The 15879-nt window shown below is 42.5% G+C and overlaps 1 protein-coding gene across 1 annotated transcript; it reads right to left on the minus strand.

The window, feature by feature from the left end:
- Nucleotides 1–290: 290 nt before the first annotated feature.
- Nucleotides 291–15349, minus strand: TMEM175 (transmembrane protein 175). The gene is made up of 10 exons (XM_035141126.3): nucleotides 15160–15349; nucleotides 12966–13004; nucleotides 11749–11846; nucleotides 10514–10565; nucleotides 8886–8921; nucleotides 7305–7388; nucleotides 6388–6552; nucleotides 5212–5290; nucleotides 3812–3941; nucleotides 291–2486 (listed from the first exon to the last, which is right to left on the minus strand). The coding sequence occupies exons 1-10, from the start codon at nucleotides 15319–15321 to the stop codon at nucleotides 1823–1825; spliced, it is 1509 nt and encodes a 502-aa protein (XP_034997017.3). The 5' UTR covers nucleotides 15322–15349; the 3' UTR covers nucleotides 291–1822.
- Between the last annotated feature and the right edge of the window lie 530 nt (nucleotides 15350–15879).

Genomic DNA, 15879 nt, shown 5'->3' on the forward strand with positions numbered 1-15879 from the left:
TATCAACCCTACAGGAAAATGTCAAGTTGGAATGATTTGTTCTTCAACAAGGTACTATATAAAATTTTGCTACTTAAAAGAATTATTTTCAGAAAGGTATCAGTCTGGGGAGACTGCAAGTGGCATTTGCTCAAGAGCAAACTAGATGGGATCTGTGACTGGGATCTCCTGTGTAGCTTAGTTTCCTCCTAGTTTGCAGCATTACACGGCTGCTGTAAGGATTGGTGAAATGGTATTCTGGTATTCCAATGTGGAAGAGAGATGATGAAGTGGAATAAAACTCCTGCCAGTTTCAATTGTAAATGCAGCATTTTATTCAATAAAAAAAATGTTCCAACACATTTTAAAATTAAGAAATATATAAAATAAGGGACCAAAGAGAATCATTAAGAGGACATATCTTAGACTGTAGGTTGAATCTCAACATACAATATAGTGCATTTCTCCAAAGCAAGTATTATGATGATCAATCAATCAATCAATCAAGTAAAGGTAATTGGGCATCATAAGCCACTCAAAATATAAATACTATTTTACGTTTATAATAAAGTGCAATTAAGGGAAAAGTACAGAAGCTATTAGCTAGCCTACGTATGTGCATTTCAAGAAAAGAGACTGCTGTTTTTTTCTGAGTGGCATAATGCTGAGCATTTCATTGAGAAGTTGCATCAAACATCAGGTATAGAAAGTTCTTTCTTCAAGCTAAAAGCAACATTCAAGATACAGTAAACCAGCAGCTTAGTGGATTAGCCAAAGCTCAGAGGGATTTATACCGGAAGTGTGACACTCAGCAGAACAACACTGAAGGAAAGAGACATTAAGCAAGAGCTGGAAAATGACTTAATATCTGTAGGTGCTACCCTCAACTTTCTGCAGAAACCAGGATGAGCCCTGGTACAATTTTCACATTCCTAGATTCCAGATCCCTGAGAAAATGGAGGTCTTTAGATTTTCCAACCAGAGATGAACCACCTTGTCTATTGTCCATGAAAGCCATTTGTTTTGGGGATTCACGAGCAGTTGTCCAACACTCTACATAATAATTTTCACTCGTATTCCAGGCCAATTACATCCTGTATGTATTCCAGATGTATGTACGATTTACTACAACAGGCACACCCTAGAATATGTAACAACTTAACATTCAAATAATGCCCACTGATAACATGACATGAATATGAATCTTACTACTTTTACTAATTATGACAACTGAAACTTGACTTTAGGAACTAGGGAAAGCTACCTTATTCCAAGACCACTGATTGAGCTAACTCAGTATTATTAAAACTACCTGTAACTGAAAACAGCTCCTCAGTTTCAGATGAACTCTCCCAGCTCTAACTGGCAATCCTATGAATTGAACCTGGAACATTTTGTATGCAAAGCATGTGATTTAACACCAAGCCACAGTCCCGTCCCCTTATTCAACGCCTCAAAAACAGACCCAATGCTATAATTCTCCCTTAATTTTTCTGTGCTCCCTCTGCCACCACGCTGGGGAAACAAAGCCAGATGGGCGGCGTATAAATAATAAATTATTATTTTTATTATTATGCAAAAAACTGGCTACATTGCTGGTTAGATGCATCATCCTAGCCCTAATCATTGACAAAAACGTCCAACCTGCGGCCAAAAATATGACCCTATTGCATGACTCTATTTCTGGGTTTGCACTTGAAATCTCTTTACTCAAAGGGTTCTATGTTTCATGAAGCAAAGCATCTAAACTGGTAAAATGTTGAATATACCCAGTTGTGGCTTGGACCAGGTATGTTCAAGTCGAAGCAATTCCACAGGAATTTCAAGGAAAGCAGAGGTAAAGCTATGACAAGGTCTCAGCAGGAGGCAAACACGCTTCCTCTTCTTCTAATACATCTTTCCGTGGCCTGAACAAAGACACCAGGAACTTCAACGCCACCAAACCAACCCTGACAAAGATGCGCAAGACGAGGAAGGCAAATGGGACGATGATCTGCGTGAGGTGGAAGATTTCTGTACTCAGCTTGCTTACAATGCAGGTCAGGAAGAAGGCGGCGAGGCTCACACAAGGGTAGAGAGCCAGCTTGGCAAACATAAAGGCATGCTCTTTGCCCCCGTATCGTGCAAAAGGATGCAACGTTTCCCGTTCGTGGAAGAGGGCGGCAGTCCAGATCCCAAACTGAAAGATGCTGGCGAAGAAAATGGTGACGCAGCTCACCTGGATGGCTTCTATCTCGTTGTGAGACTTCTCTGCAAAGTCGCTGGTCAGCTGGTAGGCCAGAGGCAGACCTCCAACGAAAGCCAACGAGAGATTGTTGAGGAGGCCCATCAGGCGCGTCGCTTTCGTCACGTGAAGGAAGAGCGAATGGTGGACAAACCAGAGGAGGCCGATCGTAACAAAAGACCCAAAGTAGGCGAGGAAATTTGGACCATATTCACTCAAGGCATTGATGAGATTCCCATGGTATTTCTCTCGCACCTCTTTAGCGTCAGGAACGTTATCTTCACTGTTGGGGTGGGAAATGATCTTTGAGTTGTACATGCAGTGGCATCCGTTTATATGGTGATTTTCTATCATTTTCTGCATGTTACTTTAACACTTATATATATATATATTAAAATCCTTTTTATTAAATGATTTTCATAGTTAAACAATGGTACATATAACACCTCTGTTTTCTGCAGAGGAGGAGGATTAAAATGAACTGGTGGTTTTTGGTCAGTTAGTGGGATAACAGGAGACTGCAGATCTAGGTGACCTTTCTATTCTGCAGGCAACTGCTATGGACAAGCGCTATGTGATATGCAGCACTCACTTTGCCATCTATGAACTACCGACATGAAGCAAAGGTGGAAATTTCATCATTTCGCTTCATTAAGCGTAGGTATTTTCCACTGGGATGTGCAAGTACTAATATGATTGCACAAGACACTGGTAGAGGGCCCATGCTCAAGAGAGATCTGTGGGGATTCCCTTGTGCTTGATGCAGAAGCTGGAGTTAGTACAGAATGCTGCAGAGCAATTGTTGATAGGAGTGAGGCTTTGTCAGCATATAGCACTTGTGCTCAGTTATCTGCTCTGGTTGCCAATTTGCTACTGGCCAAGTTCAAGGCCTTACTATTAGTATATAAAGCCCGTAACAACTTGGGACCAGTTTACCTACAAGATTACCTTACCCCATGTGCGGCCACTCGACTGCTTCGATTGGCAGAAGTGGACACTATTATAGGTGCCACATAATACCCGTTCCACATTGGTAAGAATTCAGCCATTTAGTGTGGCACTTTGGAACTCCCTGCCTATTGAGATCAAGCAGACCTCTTCACTGAACTTTTTTCAGCGCCTGCTAAAAACACTCTTGTTTAGACAAGCTTACCCAGAATCTTAGAAAGCTGAGGACATTTTAATCTGTTTTAGTATTTCAACTTTTGTATGTTTTAAAGTAGGGCTGTAAATCTTTCCTGGTTTTCTTGTTTTATCTTTTTGTAAACTGCTTTGAGGTTGTTGTTTTTTTTTACAGTCAAGCAGTGTATAAATTTTATGAAATAAAACTAGACAGTGGTACCTTGGTTCTCGAACTTAATCTGTTCCGGGAGTCTGAGTTCTTGCACTCACACGGAAGCTGTGTCGGGCGTTCGGCTTCTGAAAAATGTTCGCAAACCAGAACACTCACTTCCAGGTTTGCGGCGTTCGGGAACCAAGCTGTTCGAGAACCAAGGTACCACTGTACACACTTTCCCCTCCAAGCACTGTATTCTCCTATGAAAAACAGTCAAGGGCAATACTGGATAGAACTTAATCCTAAAACATTTAAGATTTCTGAAGACCTACCATATATCCAGAATCAATAGGGTTGCTACGATTGCATAAACTCCATCACTGAATGCTTCCACTCGTTCCTTACTAAGGGGTTCTGTAAGGTAAGAAGTAAAAGACTCCAGGGGGGCTTCGTCTTCTTGACCTGGAAGGCACAATAAGCATGCGGGATGAAAGAGCTAAGCTTTTCTTTTATAAAGTCAACAAGCCTTTATTCATTTTGTCTCATCCTCTAGAAACAAATAAAAACGTATTCACCATGTTATTCCTGCCTACCTTCTCCCATAGATATGTTGCTTATCCAAAGCTTGATAGGAGAACCTTGCCTGTACAGATTATTGTTTTGCGACTTTTCATCATGTGTTTATTCTTAGACTCCCAACTGGCCAGCTGCCTATCCTATTCCAAATATAGTATTAATTGATCGATATTCCTCTCTTCTACCAGAAGTGCCCAGTGTGGCATGCAACACCATCGTAAAACTGTATCATATAAGCAATAAACATGTTAGAAAGACACTTTCTAAAAGCAACAGAAACCAGAACATACCTAAAGCAAAACAAGACACAAACGTAGCAGCAGCGAGGGTAGAACATATTGTACATTAAAACCAGAAACAATAACACCAGGTATTACTTTTTAAATTAAAGGTGTTTTCAGTTTCTGGTGACAGACGAATTAGGAGCCTGATTATTTCCAGTTAGCATAGGAATTTCAGAGTTGTGGCCAGAGAAGCCACAGAGAAGGCCCTGTGTGCTCTGGTCGTTTTAGAAGACTTGGAGACAGACTTTCTGTCACAATCACTGTCCAATACAAAGCAAGGAGAAAACAATTTCTTTGGCCTGAATTGTCCTTCTGTTTTCATTCTGGACCATACTTTCAAAACCTGCCTCCTAGTCAGTCGCCCAAGGAGGAGATAAAGCAATCCCATGAAGAAGAATTAAGTCAGCTTCTGCCTAGCTGTGTCTGAGGCAGAGGACAGATTGCAAAGCCCCCTCCATCGAGTTGGCTGGGACCAGCTGCCATTTTGCTGCCTCCTATGCCATTTCAGCTGGTCACTATGGTATCAATTACCGTATTTTTCCATGTATAAGACACCCCCATGTATAAGACAACCCCTATTTTTTGAGCCCAAAATTAAGAAATAAGTAATTGCAACATTCCGTGTATAATACGACCCCCAAATTCAAACTTTAAAAAATTGGGGGGGGGGGGATATAGTCTTATACGCAGAAAAATACAGTATGTAACTAGGGCTAATGAAGGAATCCTGAACTTCCTTACTTTCGGTTCAGTTCATTTCTCTTTTTGTATAGTGTCTATTAGATTGCCAATCTAGTGGCATGGGCAGCCTGGTTTTTAAAAAAATAAAAATCTTTAAACAAACAAACAAACAAACAAAAAAGGATACTCACCAAGGAACTTGCTTTTAAACCATTTGGTTAGGTGGCTGACATGTGGGAAAAAAATAACGAGTCCAAGAAACACGTAAGCCTGGAAGGAAATAAGAGTTTGTTTATTGCATGGTAACATGCTCAGAGGAGTTCCAGGGTTTGCAGGAATACAAAAAAATCTTTAGGGGGAATAAACCCCCAAACTTAAAAAACCAACCCCTCCCCACAACAGCCTAATGAAGACTGAACATGCTCAGCAGACACAAGTTGCATTGAGAAGTTGTGTTTTTCGGAAAGCTATACAGTATAAGCTTGTTTAGAGCTCCTTGTTTGCCTGCATTTCAGGCCTTGAAAATGCTAAATCTGAGTTCTTACCCTTTATCTTGGAATGGTGTTGACATAGCCCAGGCTTTGTGTTTTTCAGAAAGCTAGATAACTTATTTTGAATTCCCCTTTTGCCTGCTTTTTGGGCCTTGGGAATGCTAAATTTGAGTTTTCTTTCTCCTTATCTTGTAATGGGGTTGAGATCGCCCAGGCTTTGATTTTTTCAGAAAGCTTGATAGCTTAATTTTGAGTCCACCTTTTTTGCCTGCGTTTTGAATATGCAAAAATAGAGTTCCCTTATTTCTGAATGTTGTTATTATTAAAAAAATATAGTATTCTCATTTTCCTTCTGAGGAAACTGCTAATCGAAGTGAAACGAGGTAGTAGCCGGCATCCCATTAAGGATTTGGTTATTTTTATTATTTCTATATCAGCTGTTATCCTTAGCTCCTTAAATATTTTTGTTCCTCCGATTACCTCTCATTTCAGGGAATTGCAAGGTATATTTGTTGTACAGTAGTTATACAGTATTGGGTTCCATTATGGAAGGAAATAAGAGTTTGTTTATTGCATGGTAACATGCTCAGATGAGTTCCAGGGTTTTCAGGAATACAAAAAAATATTTAGGGGGAATAAACCCCCAAACTTAAAAAACCAACCCCTCCTCACAACAGCCTAATGAAGACTGAACATGCTCAGCAGACACAAAATATAGGCTGACAGTCAGAAGCGGTAGGGAGAATGAGGAAAAGGAGTGAAATACCCCAAGAAGGGCATGGTTGGCTGGCACCCTGAAAAGCCCCCCTTGCAGAACACAATCCTGCTCTTGCACACAGTTTGTTAATCGCTGCTTGAATGTAAAGGAGAGCTTACCAATGGGATGAAGAAAAATGAGACGATGGCAGCAAAAAAACTAAGCGTTGGCCCTCTTAGTATAATCTTCAGAATATGATTTTTGTAAAATGCCTGGTTTTCAGACTCCTGTATTTGATGGCTGAGTAAATACGGGTGGTGGAAGCCATACACTACGATGATTGCCTGCAGAGTGAAGAAAGCACTGCATGAGTACAGGAGACTAACGCCAATCCCAGACATAATGCCAAACCATGGTTTGGTGTTACAAGAACAAGCCTCGAGCTTCTGCTTATTTCCCCACCTCCCTCTTACCGTTGCACACTGAAGAGTTAGCCAATTTCCAATCCCAATTTGCATCAAACCTTTGTTTACCATATTGTCCACAAATGACTGTGAATGATTGTTGTCCACTGTTGTTTGTGCTTGCCTGCCTGAATAGCAAACTTGTGAGCACAAAGCAATGCAATAATAAACTGGTCCTGTAAGCGCTTGCAGCTTTTATTGCCTCTACTACAGGGGTCAGCAAACTTTTTCAGCAGGGGGCTGGTCCAGTGTCCCTCAGACCTTGTGGGGGGCCGGACTGTATTTTGAAAAAAAATACAAACGGATTCCTATGCCCCACAAATAGCCCAGAGATGCATTTTAAATAAAAGAACACATTCCACTCATGTAAAAACATGCTGATTCCCGGACCGTCCGCGGGCCAGATTTAGAAGGCGATTGGGCCGCATCTGGCCCCCGGGCCTTAGTTTGGGGATCCCTGCTCTACTAGCTGCTGCAAGAAGGGAATCTACTCTTTCCTTTGGGGACTAAACAATTATGTTCTCATATAAGGAGGATAACACGTGCATCATCACCATTTTCTGATTAAAACCTATGGATTCTTTCTTGCAAATAGTCCCTAATTTTAAATACTCAAATGAAAGCAACAAGACCTGGATAGTGCCGATTACAACACTGCAGCTACTAAACATGAAAATGCCAAATGGTACATCTGGAAATGAGGCCATCAAGGAGAACTGCAAGACAAAATGGGAGATCAGTGATATACTGCAAAATACACTCAAGGAAAGTAAAGAGTAAGACCAATAAATATGTACTGTATATATATTTGCTTGGATCAGCTTTTTTAAAAATATGAAGTTATATATTTGCAAGCTCTGCTTTTTATGTCCTGCCTTGACACTCAGCTGAATCAATAAACAAACTTGTAAGATCTGCAACTTATTCTGAGAGAGGCCAAGAGCACATCCAAGCATATTGTAGTAACTTGAAGAGGAAAGCAGTAAGAAATGCTAAATTTCTGAATTTCACTCTTTCAGTGAACAGGTGCTTGAGTACAGAATTCTAGGATGGACTGAGATGCTTGCAACTTGGGTTTATGAACCAGCATATTATGCCGAAAAGCTAGTGAGAGCCAGTGTGGTGTAGTGGTTAAGAGTGGTAGACTCGTAATCTGGGGAACCGGGTTCGCGCCTCCGCTCCTCCACATGCAACTGCTGGGTGACCTTGGGCTAGTCACACTTTTTTGAAGTCTCTCAGCCTCACTCACCTCACAGAATGTTTGTTGTGGGGGAGGAGGGGAAAGGAGATTGATAGCCGCTTTGAGACTCCTTCGGGTAGTGATAAAGCGGGATATCAAATCCAAAATCCTCTTCTTCTACTGGAAGGCATTGGTGCAAGCACAGTGAAATTTCTATGCTAACTGGCAGAGCCCAGTTTCAAGTTTGGGTGAGAAAATTCTTGGACTGTCTGAACAATTCAGACCATTTAGTTAAAATAATTTACCTTCGAAGAGGATTAGGTTTAGAGTTGCAAGCCTCACCGCAGTCGCAGAGAACAAAATGCACTGTGACAAATACATAGTAAGATCATTCTGCATTTCCCCTTTGTGGTTTTCTTAATCCTTATTCTTAATAAATTTGCTTAAAATCAGTTTCTGGGTTTTGACATGCATTTGTGACTGAATGGATTAGCAGTCGGAATCGCTTTGGTTTCATGCTAACCATCTAGAGGCAAGGAAAGGAAACAGGTTCTGGTCTTGTGATGGGAGGGTAGCTTTTACTGCTCACTTATATTCAAAGCCTGGGGATTTGCTCCTATCCAACACCAGAGGCAAAGAGGAGCTGGGGACATTTTAGAGAGTCATGGTCTGCAAAGGCACACTGACCACTCTGTTCAAATGGCTTTCTATACCTGTACAAAGTGTTCCATAATGAGACATGCTTCAGAATAGATAAGAGCACATAAACATTGTTTGCCTTTCACTTTAGGCATTATTTACTTGTAATAAGTGAAGTTTTGTGATAACTGGTTAAGTGATTAACCTTCAGCTGACCAACTGATATACCATATATTTAAGGTTACGCTTAAGCTTTTTAAGCAAGTAAGAGTGGTACCCATTTCAGGAAGATGTTAACTCTATTCCAACAGGTAGAGTCTTAAAGTTTTAAAAGGAGTTCAGTCCTCAATAATCAGACAGAGGGGGAACGTTAGGCAGGAAAGAGCTTACTTACTGTGTATGGCAAAAAGGTAATGAGCATCATACACGCCTAGGAGAGAAAAGAATTCAACATGTGAGAAGAAATGGCTCCTCGGCATGTAAATGCAAGTCAGGAATGACACTAGCATGGAAAGGGAGCCAGATCACGTCCAAGGACTTCATACATAGCAATGCAGCAGCAACTCACATTGAACAAAGATAATGCAGTAAGTGTTGCCTGTGGAACCTCTACAACCCTCACACTTTATCCAACCCAGGCATGGTACTACAAAGAAATGCAGAAGAACTCATTGGAAGACATCAGTGGCTTCCCTCAACCATATGTTTGTAGCCTCAGGCCATTTTCCCAAGTTACGCTCAAATCTGTTTCTTGTGTTAGATCGCAACAATTTTAGGGCACAATCAAGCAGGTTGTTCTCTCAGCACAAGACATGCCGAAATGAATGGCAGTTTTATAGGGTTACCTTATGTCAAGAAGTAAAAATCCAGACGCAAGAAGCTGTTGTCAAAAACCCAGACATTTTGCCCATTTCCCAAAATTCTATCCAGACACTAATTCCGTCATTGGAATCCTGGACCTGCCCAGGAAAATCCAGACATATGGCAACCCTAGAAAGGCAGAAAGACTACTGGACAGCTCCCATACATCTGAAGAAGACTTGGACAGAAGGTAAAAAGGTAAAGGACCCCTGGACGGTTAAGTCCAATCAAAGGGGTTGCGGTGCTCATCTTGCTTTCAGGCTGAAGGAGCCGACGTTTGTCCACAGACAGCTTTCCGGGTCATGTGGCCAGCATGACCAAATCACTTCTGGAGCAACGGAACACCGTGGTGGAAACCAGAGCGCACAGACAACACTGTTTACCTTCCTGCCGCTGCTCTACCTATTTATCTACTTATACTGGCAAACTTTCAAACTGCTAGGTTGGTAGGAGCTGGGACAGAGCAACGGGAGCTCACCCTGTCACGGGATTCGAACCACTGACCTTCTGATCAGCAAGCCCAAGAGGTTCAGTGGTTTAGACCACAACGCCACCCACTCTGCTAGCCCTAGAAAGGCAGGACTCCTGGACAGCTCCCATACATTTGAAGAAGACTTGGACAGAATGTCCCTCAAGATCAGGCATCCCCAAACTTCGGCCCTCCAGATGTTTTGGACTACAATTCCCATCTTCCCCGACCACTGGTCCTGTTAGCTAGGGATCATGGGAGTTGTAGGCCAAAACATCTGGAGGGCTGCAGTTTGGGGATGCCTTCTCAAGATCATACAATTCTGTATGTTATGCACTGGGACGAGTTAAAACCTCCAACTGCTTCGGGTAATTATTAAACTATTCATATTTTGCACTTCACTGTCAACAAATGAAGCAAAAAACATTACACATATATCCCGGGTGCAGTTATAATGTCCTGGGTGACTCAGACATTAATATCAAATAGTGGTGCAGTAAAACGGATAAAACACATCATAGCCCACTGCTGTTCTAGATAAGTTTGTTTTTGAAACATAAGGATACTGAAATTTGTAAGCAGGAGATTCAAAATTGTTCCGTTTTGGTATCGATAATACTCAAGGCTGGGAATATCTTGATCTTCACACCAGCGTGTCTTTTTTTTTTTTAACGGACCTTTATCTCACTCACCAAATTTAGAAGGGCAAGCACATCATCTATGAGTTCGATCACTTGAAAAAGTCTGAGAGGGAGAGAGAGAGAACAAAAGCCATTAATAATTTGGCCCTGGTAAAAATACTCTGAAAGCTTTGACTGACAGACACGTTCACTGAACAAGCCTTAATTTTGATGATAGTAGTATCACTTGGGAAGTTATGTAGTGTCTCCATTCTATGATGAGTCTACTCATATTCAGCAGTAAGGGAGAAATGAATGTGAAACTCAGAAACTTCCCTTTCTGAAACACCACTCACAAAGATCAGGTGACCAGGCCTGATACCAGGCAAATCTGCTCACCACCTTGCTAGGCTCTTTGGTGAAAGTCAGCCAACAGGATACTTCCCTTCCCAACCCTCAAGCTCTTACACCTACTGTGTAAGAGCATTAAAATACTTCCGCAAGATGCAGCAGAAGCGTACAAAAGTTGTTTCTTCTCCTAAGGCCACAAAAGGCAAACGGATGTATGTGCACACTGGTCAAAAGAAAGCCTTGTATGGTGGTAACCTAATGAAATTGTCTGGCAGTAGATTCAGGACAAAAAAAGAAGAAGAAAGGACTTCTTTTAACCAAATGCAATTCATTTTTTCCAATGTGGAAAATAAGGGGCTGGGCTTGATTAACTGTTGGTTTGATTAAATAAAGATCTTCTTATGTTCTCCTGAGGATTTATTTTTCCTAGGCTGCTTTAATGTGTTCTTAAAAAGCTAAGGTAAAGGGACCCCTGAGCATTAGGTCCAGTCGTGACTGACTCTGGGGTTGCTGCACTCATCTCGCGTTATTGGCCAAGGGAGCCGGTGTACAGCTTCCAGGTTATGTGGCCAGCATGACAAAGCTGCTTCTGGCGAACCAGAGCAGCACATGGAAACACTGTTTACCTTCCCGCTGTAGCGGTACCTATTTATCTACTTGCACTTTGACGTGCTTTCGAACTGCTAGGTTGGCAGGAGCTGGGACCGAGCAACGGGAGCTCACCCCGTCACAGGGATTCGAACCGCGTACCTTCTGATCAGCAAGCCCTAGGCTCAGTGGTTTAACCCACAGCGCCACCTGGGTCCCACTAATGTGTCCTTAGTGGCAGTTAATTCAACTGGCATGGCAGGGCTCAGCACAACCTGCAAGCTATGTTACAGGATGCCTTCCTTCCTTGGACCAGCTTGTGTTTTGTGCTTTTATACTCCGATTCCAACACATTCCTAAATGCGTACCTGACATGAGCTGCCCAGGCAACTGTTACTATTAAAAAAGTCATCAGGTAAACGGCAATTTTGGTGGCTAGGAGCTGCTGAACACTTTCACCCAGTTTCTGAAATAAAGCACAGCATTTGACAAATAAGTGCCTGTTATTCATTACAGAAGTTAGTGAAACATGACATGGTGTGTTTGTTTTTCACACAAGCAAAAGCACAAAGAGAAAGCGCATTGCAAAACGAATCTTAAGGTGCAGGCTGTGAATTTAAAACAAGAACAAAAACCAAATCTAATACATTATCCCCCCTGCTCTCTGAAGACACAAAACCTGAGAATGAAACTCTTTGAATAAAGACAAATCTAGCTAGTGGACACACTGAATTCTTTAAGGTACCAGTAATTAGGAAGCAGTATAGATATCTTCTACTCTTTCTAACCCAGAAGTGCTACCCTGTGAACTACTCAGGAAAGCAGTGCGGTTAGGTCAAAAGCAAAATATGGAGACTGTGCTGTTCCTATCTTGGTGGATGCATGCAAAATAACAAGAGGCCAGTCAAAAGAGACCCACTTGCCACTTGGGTGAGGGAAAGTGGGATAGGGGAAGCTGAAGCCGAGGTGGGCTGGAAGTGGTCTGTGAGGCACCTATTGACAGAAACTTTAAAATGAACCTGAAACGGGTGTTCTAATTTCTTTTAGTAAGGTAAAGATAAAGGGACCCCTGACCATTAGGTCCAGTCGCGGACGACTCTGGGTTGCAGCGCTCATTTCGTGTTATTGGCTGAGGGAGCCGGCATACAGCTTCCCGGTCATGTGGCCAGCATGACTAAGCCGCTTCTGGCGAACCAGAACAGCACACGGAAACGCCGTTTACCTTCCCACCGGAGCAGTACCTATTTATCTACTTGCACTTTGACATGCTTTCGAACTGCTAGGTTGGCAGGAGCTGGGACTGAACAACAGGAGCTCACCCCGTCACAGGAATTCAAACCACCTACCTTCTGATCGGCAATCCCTAGGCTCTGTGGTTTAACCACTCAGCACTAAATGTCCTCTATACTGGAACAACCATACTGGAGATGCAAAGTGCAATCTAAATTAGTAAACCGAAATAAACTAAAAAGTACACTTAATGTGAAATACACCGCCTTGAGTTCCATCAGGGGAAAAAAGAGGGATATAAAATAATAATAATAATAATTATAATAATAATTATAATTATAATAATACACCATACCTGATCTGGGTGTATCTTTGTATGGGCCACGGGCAAAATCTGCAAAAGAAAAATTATCTCTAATGAGTTTACAGATGCATAAACAAAATGGGTACTGTATTTCCCAACATGCTTTCCTAACCCTGACCTTGCTCACAATTGCAGTGATTAAAGCATGATAAAAGGGTGGTTCCCGCCCCCCAATCTTTTCAACCTATCCTTTATTTTACTATTAAAATCGTACCACTTTACTGAGTGGTGCTTACGCCAAAGTAAATAAAGATGCTATTATGTAAAGGTATGCAGCCACAGCGAAGAGAGGGTTGGACATGGGCTAGCGGCGTGGGCGCAAATCTCCTTTCAGCCACAGCACTCATTGGGTGACCTCAAGAGTGTTGTGAGCAGTCCTTTTTTCTTAAAAAATGTTTAGGGGTAGTCTCATTTTGACTCAAGAAAAATCACCATTTTATACGGTAGTTCAAATCAGGAAAAGTAAATACAGTAAATGGACTAAAGTACAAAGATTCACAAAATGTTTAGGGGTATGCCTGCGTACCCCCTGAAAAAAAGCACTGGTTGTGAGAATAAAATGGGCAGACCCCCATGTTTGAACCTCTTGGAGGTAGAGCAGGGTCTGCCCCCTGAAGTAGAAGGGGGAAACTGAAACTGAGGTCCTAATCTGATTTAAGGATTGTGAACACAGCATGAATGAAAGGTGACAAGTCCCCTCCCCCCAAAAAGGCAGTTTTTCAAAGTGGTTAGAGCTGACCAAGGCCTAAGGAGCCCACAGTTCAGTCATTTTCTCTGGGGCTCATCCACACTTCGATATTGTCCTGCCGCTTTCTCCTTACAGCTGAATCAGAGCAAACGCCAACCGGGTTTTCTGCGGGTCGACATTTGCTCCGATTCAGGGGTGTGTGCGTTGTTGGGTTGTTGTTTTTATTTTGATTACCTATTTTGTGCTTTTATATTCTGATTCTGTCTTGTGAACTGCCCTGAGACCTTTATTTATTCAATAAAGACCTTTATTTATTCAATAAATAAAAAATAAACAGTGGGTTGTCCTGAGGAAAGCGGCGGGGCAAACGGGAAAACTGCTCTCAAGACCCATGGTTTCTAGGCACAGGTATGAGCGAAGTGTGGTAAAAGAGCCCTCGCAGGATTGTTGTGTCGTCGAAACAGGAGAGGGGGTAGAATCTCAAGAGGCTTGGGCAACCCAGCCAGATGGAAGAACACTGTTACTACTATTTTCCTTAGGCAGGGTAGAAAGGTAACAAATAAAGCAAGATTATTGCCTGTGTATTACAAAGGTGGTGTTGAAAGAGCTTGTGACCCAGGTTCTAATCCAGCCATGCTGCTTCATCTTGAAAAAGGAAGAGGCTTTAACTCTTTGTTTTGGGATATTTTTAATTGCTGCTGTCATCTTTGCTAAGTGAGTGGAAATATGTGGAAGATTATTTAAAAAAAGAAGGTATGGATTGTTTGGATTGAGATACATAAGGGGAAATATGTATGCATATATTATAGAGTGTTTTAAGTTATATTTTTATCTTTATTTGTGAGGAAGAGCAAGTTCTGTATAAGGGATAAGGGAAACGATATACAAGTGATGGGAAGCTAATTTTAAACTGTGATGCTTTTTTCTTCATGATTTGTACTTACTCTTTTTTCCCTTTTTCGTGTATGTTTGTGTGTTTACTTTCATATTTCGTGTATGTTTGCGTGTTTGTAGGAATGTATTTTAATAATCTAAATTACTCTTTTTTCCCTTTTTCGTGTATGTTTGTGTGTTTACTTTCATATTTCGTGTATGTTTGCGTGTTTGTAGGAATGTATTTTAATAATCTAAATAAAGAATTACATAATTTAGAAAAAGGAAAAGGCGCTGCTGCAGAAACCTCGCCCCTTCCATGCGAAAGGGCACAGCTGTCAAGTTTTTCCCTTTTCTCGCGAGGAAGCCTATTCAGCAGAAGGGAATTTCCCTTTAAAAAAAGGGAGAACTTGACAGCTATGGCCCAGGGGTTGTTGTGTCTCTCCACCCGCCTCGTTCCTGCTCCCAGCCTGTCTAACGCAGCAGGCGGGACTCCAACAGGTGCAGCTCCACCCAACCTCCGCGCGTGGCGGGGAAAGCCCCCCACGGGAGGATCCCACAGCAAGGGGCGCGCCTGCTTCCCCCTCGCCGCCCTCTGGACGCGCCTGACTCCGAGAGACTCACCATGACGGTGGCGATGATTGAGAGCAGGGCATCGCTATAGGCCAGCAGGCGCTGCGAGGCCTGGGTGCCGCCGCCCAGCTCCCCGCCGCGAGGCCTGCCCTGGTCGGGGGGCGGCGGCGGCGGAGAGACCACGGCGTCGGCGTAGTCCCCGGCTTCGGCCATCCCGCTCCTCGCGTGCCGGGCGGGCCTCAAAGCAGAGCCCGCCCTCCTCGTCACGGAGGGCGGCCGCCAACACCGCCCGCCCGCCCGCCTCCTCCGGCCAGGCCCGCCCCGCTCTCGGCGGCCTTGGCTTCGGGAGGAGGCGCTGCCCGGTTCCCTTCGGGGGCGGGAAGTTGAAAAGGGAAAGACGCAAAACACAAGACTCGGTCCTTTGATTCACTTTGATTTGGGTTTCATAAACGAGGATCCTAGGGGGATGTAGCTCACTAGATCCGAATCTTCTCTTGTCGTTTCTTTTAAAACCAATATACAGTACAGGTGAAACTCGGAAAATTAGAATATCGTCAAAATGTGCATTTATTTCAGTAATGCAACTTATTCTTCTTCTGTTAATTTTTACAAATGCTTTCTTTTGGAAATTCCACAGTAATAAAACAGTTACAATAATACAAAAATTAACATTGCTATTACATTTCATTAATTACATTCCATTTATAATTGACCCGCCTAACAACGAATCATCACAATTACAACAAATAAAGGCTTGACATATCTTGCTTT

This window comes from Zootoca vivipara, chromosome 15, assembly GCF_965207765.1.
Source record: "Zootoca vivipara chromosome 15, rZooViv2.hap1.1, whole genome shotgun sequence".
Taxonomy (NCBI): domain Eukaryota; kingdom Metazoa; phylum Chordata; class Lepidosauria; order Squamata; family Lacertidae; genus Zootoca; species Zootoca vivipara.

What these genes read in the sequence shown, in the direction of transcription:
- TMEM175 (XM_035141126.3), bottom strand. Translation starts at nt 15,321, where the DNA reads ATGGCCGAAGCCGGGGACTACGCCGACGCCGTGGTCTCTCCGCCGCCG. An exon ending in CAAAGATACACCCAGATCAG is followed by an intron (nt 11,847 to 12,965) that starts GTATGGTGTATT and finishes GCTTTATTTCAG; the next exon opens with AAACTGGGTGAAAGTGTTCA. An exon ending in CATTTTTCTTCATCCCATTG is followed by an intron (nt 5,291 to 6,387) that starts GTAAGCTCTCCT and finishes ATTTCCTTCCAG; the next exon opens with GCTTACGTGTTTCTTGGACT.